General features: G+C 55.8%; 1 protein-coding gene across 1 annotated transcript in view; it reads right to left on the reverse strand.

The window, feature by feature from the left end:
• The window catches only part of IL17RE (interleukin 17 receptor E), a 14113-nt gene extending 12234 nt beyond the window's left edge, over positions 1-1879 (reverse strand). Inside the window, 1 exon segment of the mRNA XM_004695898.1 lies at positions 1793-1879. Coding sequence (XP_004695955.1) covers positions 1793-1879 — 87 coding nt within the window.
• Positions 1880-2310: the final 431 nt, after the last annotated feature.

Genomic DNA, 2310 nt, shown 5'->3' on the forward strand with positions numbered 1-2310 from the left:
CGGTGGCTGGCCGAGGGGGCGGCCCACGGGAGGAAAGGCCACAGAGGTGTGGGAGGCCTCTGCGCAGAGGCCCCGTCCCGGCAGGCGGCCGAGGCCCGTCTCACCTGTGGCTTGTGTCCGAGGCGCCGACCCGGGACCAAGCCAGGCGCTCGGGCCCTGCACATGCTCAGCAGCCCAGACACCTGTTGACATCGCCACAGCCTTGGCCACGCTCGGACTTTGGTCTGCCCCGAGGCTTTCCTTATTGCGGTCAGTGCCTAACCTGCGGAGACACCTGTCTCTGTTAGGGCGAGCTGGGCAGGCACAGGTGTCCCCCTGCAGACCAGAGTGGCCAAGTGGCTCCTTTTCACTTCTGCTCCAGGGATCCACCTGGAGAACCTCCAGGGATCAACCTCCAGGGTGTGAGACGGGAGAACGTGCCAGAAAGGAGAGGAGGGGACATCATGAGAAGGGAAGTCGCACTGCTCATCCGGGGACCTTGATGTCCTCGCTGCTCCTGCGGGGAGGTCAGGCTAACCCCAGAAGCTGTGTCCGCGCCTCTGCGTCACCGGCCTTTCTCAAGGACGAGATGAAGGGTCACTTGGTCACCCACACCCTCCAGCTGTAAACAGGAATCGCCATCGCTCGCGTGTAGATATGTTGCAGTCTGTGAAGCCCCTGCACTGCCCCTTCACCTTATTTGACCGTCAAACGCCCACAAAGGGGCAGGGTGTGAGCTTGACTTCAAGGAGCAGCTGTCAGTACTTGTCTCTGTTAGGGCGAGCTGACCAAATACAGTGCTGACCCGCCCGCTGCTCCCGTTCCGTCTGGTGAATCCTCTCGCTTCCGGCCTGTACCCCAGTGTATGCATAAAAAAGACTAGGAGCGAGATCCTTTCAGAGGATCTTGTCTGCTTCCAAAAATGCTACAAACATGAGGCAGGAAAATGAAGATTGGAAAAGCCCAGAGAAGCAGAATCCCAATGAGGAGAAAGCTACGATACGTCAAACGGGTTTTTCTTTTTGTTGGTGACAGTCATTTTCATAACGTATCTTCGAAATCACGCCAAGAAAGTTGAAAATGTTTTTGTAGTAATTATTTGCATCATAATTCTCTGAAAACCTGTAATCTGTGCCGGTGCACAGAACACATTTCTGGAAATGTGTGGGGAACACAGCTCTGGTGTCGGCCTGACCCCTGGATGTCAGGACGACCAAGGAAACTCCCTCCCTGCCAAATTCTACCCGTCAGCCTCGCCCTTCCCTGTACAAGACACGTGGTGACTTTGGTCTACACACACTTCCTTCCTTCTGAAAGCTCAGAGTGCGTGATCATGCTAGGTGCGAGCAAGGGGTGGGGAGACATGGAAGCCAACTCGTCATCATGGCACAATTTGAATTTCAGGAGTCAGAAGGTTCTAAAAGTACCATAGGAAGCTCAGTCTTGAAGGGTGACATAAACTGAAAAGGGAGGGGCCTTCCCTGGGGTGCAACGGGTTGTTGAGTCTCAGCACCATGAAGCCACCTCCAGCCACTGCAGCCCGTGTCCGATCCCCCGCCAGGGAGGGACCGCAGGGAGCAGCAGACCTCTCCCGCTTCACCCGCTGCTCCCCTCAGCGGTGTTTCAGTAGATCGGCTGTTCTGTTCCTCTCACCACCCACCCTGCACCTCTGGCCTACACCCCAGCTCTTGTATGTATAAATAAGTATTTTTTTTTAAAAAAAAGGAATAGAAAATGGAAACTTTTAAGTAAAGGAAACTGGAAAACCTGGACTCGGTGTGGGGACGCATCATAGTGTGGGTACAGTGCCCACCTGGTGGGCACCCAGGAGGGACTGTTGGTCAGCAGGGCGCACCGCAGGGACTTGGCGGCGACAGGGCTGTGCTCTCAGTGTGTACATGGACGCAGAAGGGGCATGAGCTGAGGTCGAGGGCCAAGCGTTGCGTGGGAGTCTGAGACACTCATCAGGACGTCTAGAGAAGCCGTCTGTGCCGTGTGCTGGTTATGCGATGAGCGTAACTCGAGGGCAGCAGTCTGGGCATCAGAGACATCAGTGGGTAAGAGCAAGGCACGCACCTCTCACCTAGTAGCCGTTTACCTTTACGGGTCAGGCCTCCGGGGGTGGAAGGACCTGTAGGTCACACATCTCCTTCCCAATTCTTTCTTTTATTTCTTTATGCAACCAGGAACTGGGGTATGGGCCAGAGGTGAGAGGATTCACCAGAGGCAGAATCGGGAGCAGAACAGGCAGATGGACTGAAACACAGGGGAGCAGCAGGAGAGGCAGGAGAGCTCAGCTGCACCCTGTGGGTCAGTCCCTGGCCGGGATCC

This window comes from Condylura cristata, unplaced genomic scaffold (assembly GCF_000260355.1).
Source record: "Condylura cristata isolate star-nosed mole 26May11 unplaced genomic scaffold, ConCri1.0 scaffold00033, whole genome shotgun sequence".
Taxonomy (NCBI): Eukaryota; Metazoa; Chordata; class Mammalia; order Eulipotyphla; family Talpidae; genus Condylura; species Condylura cristata.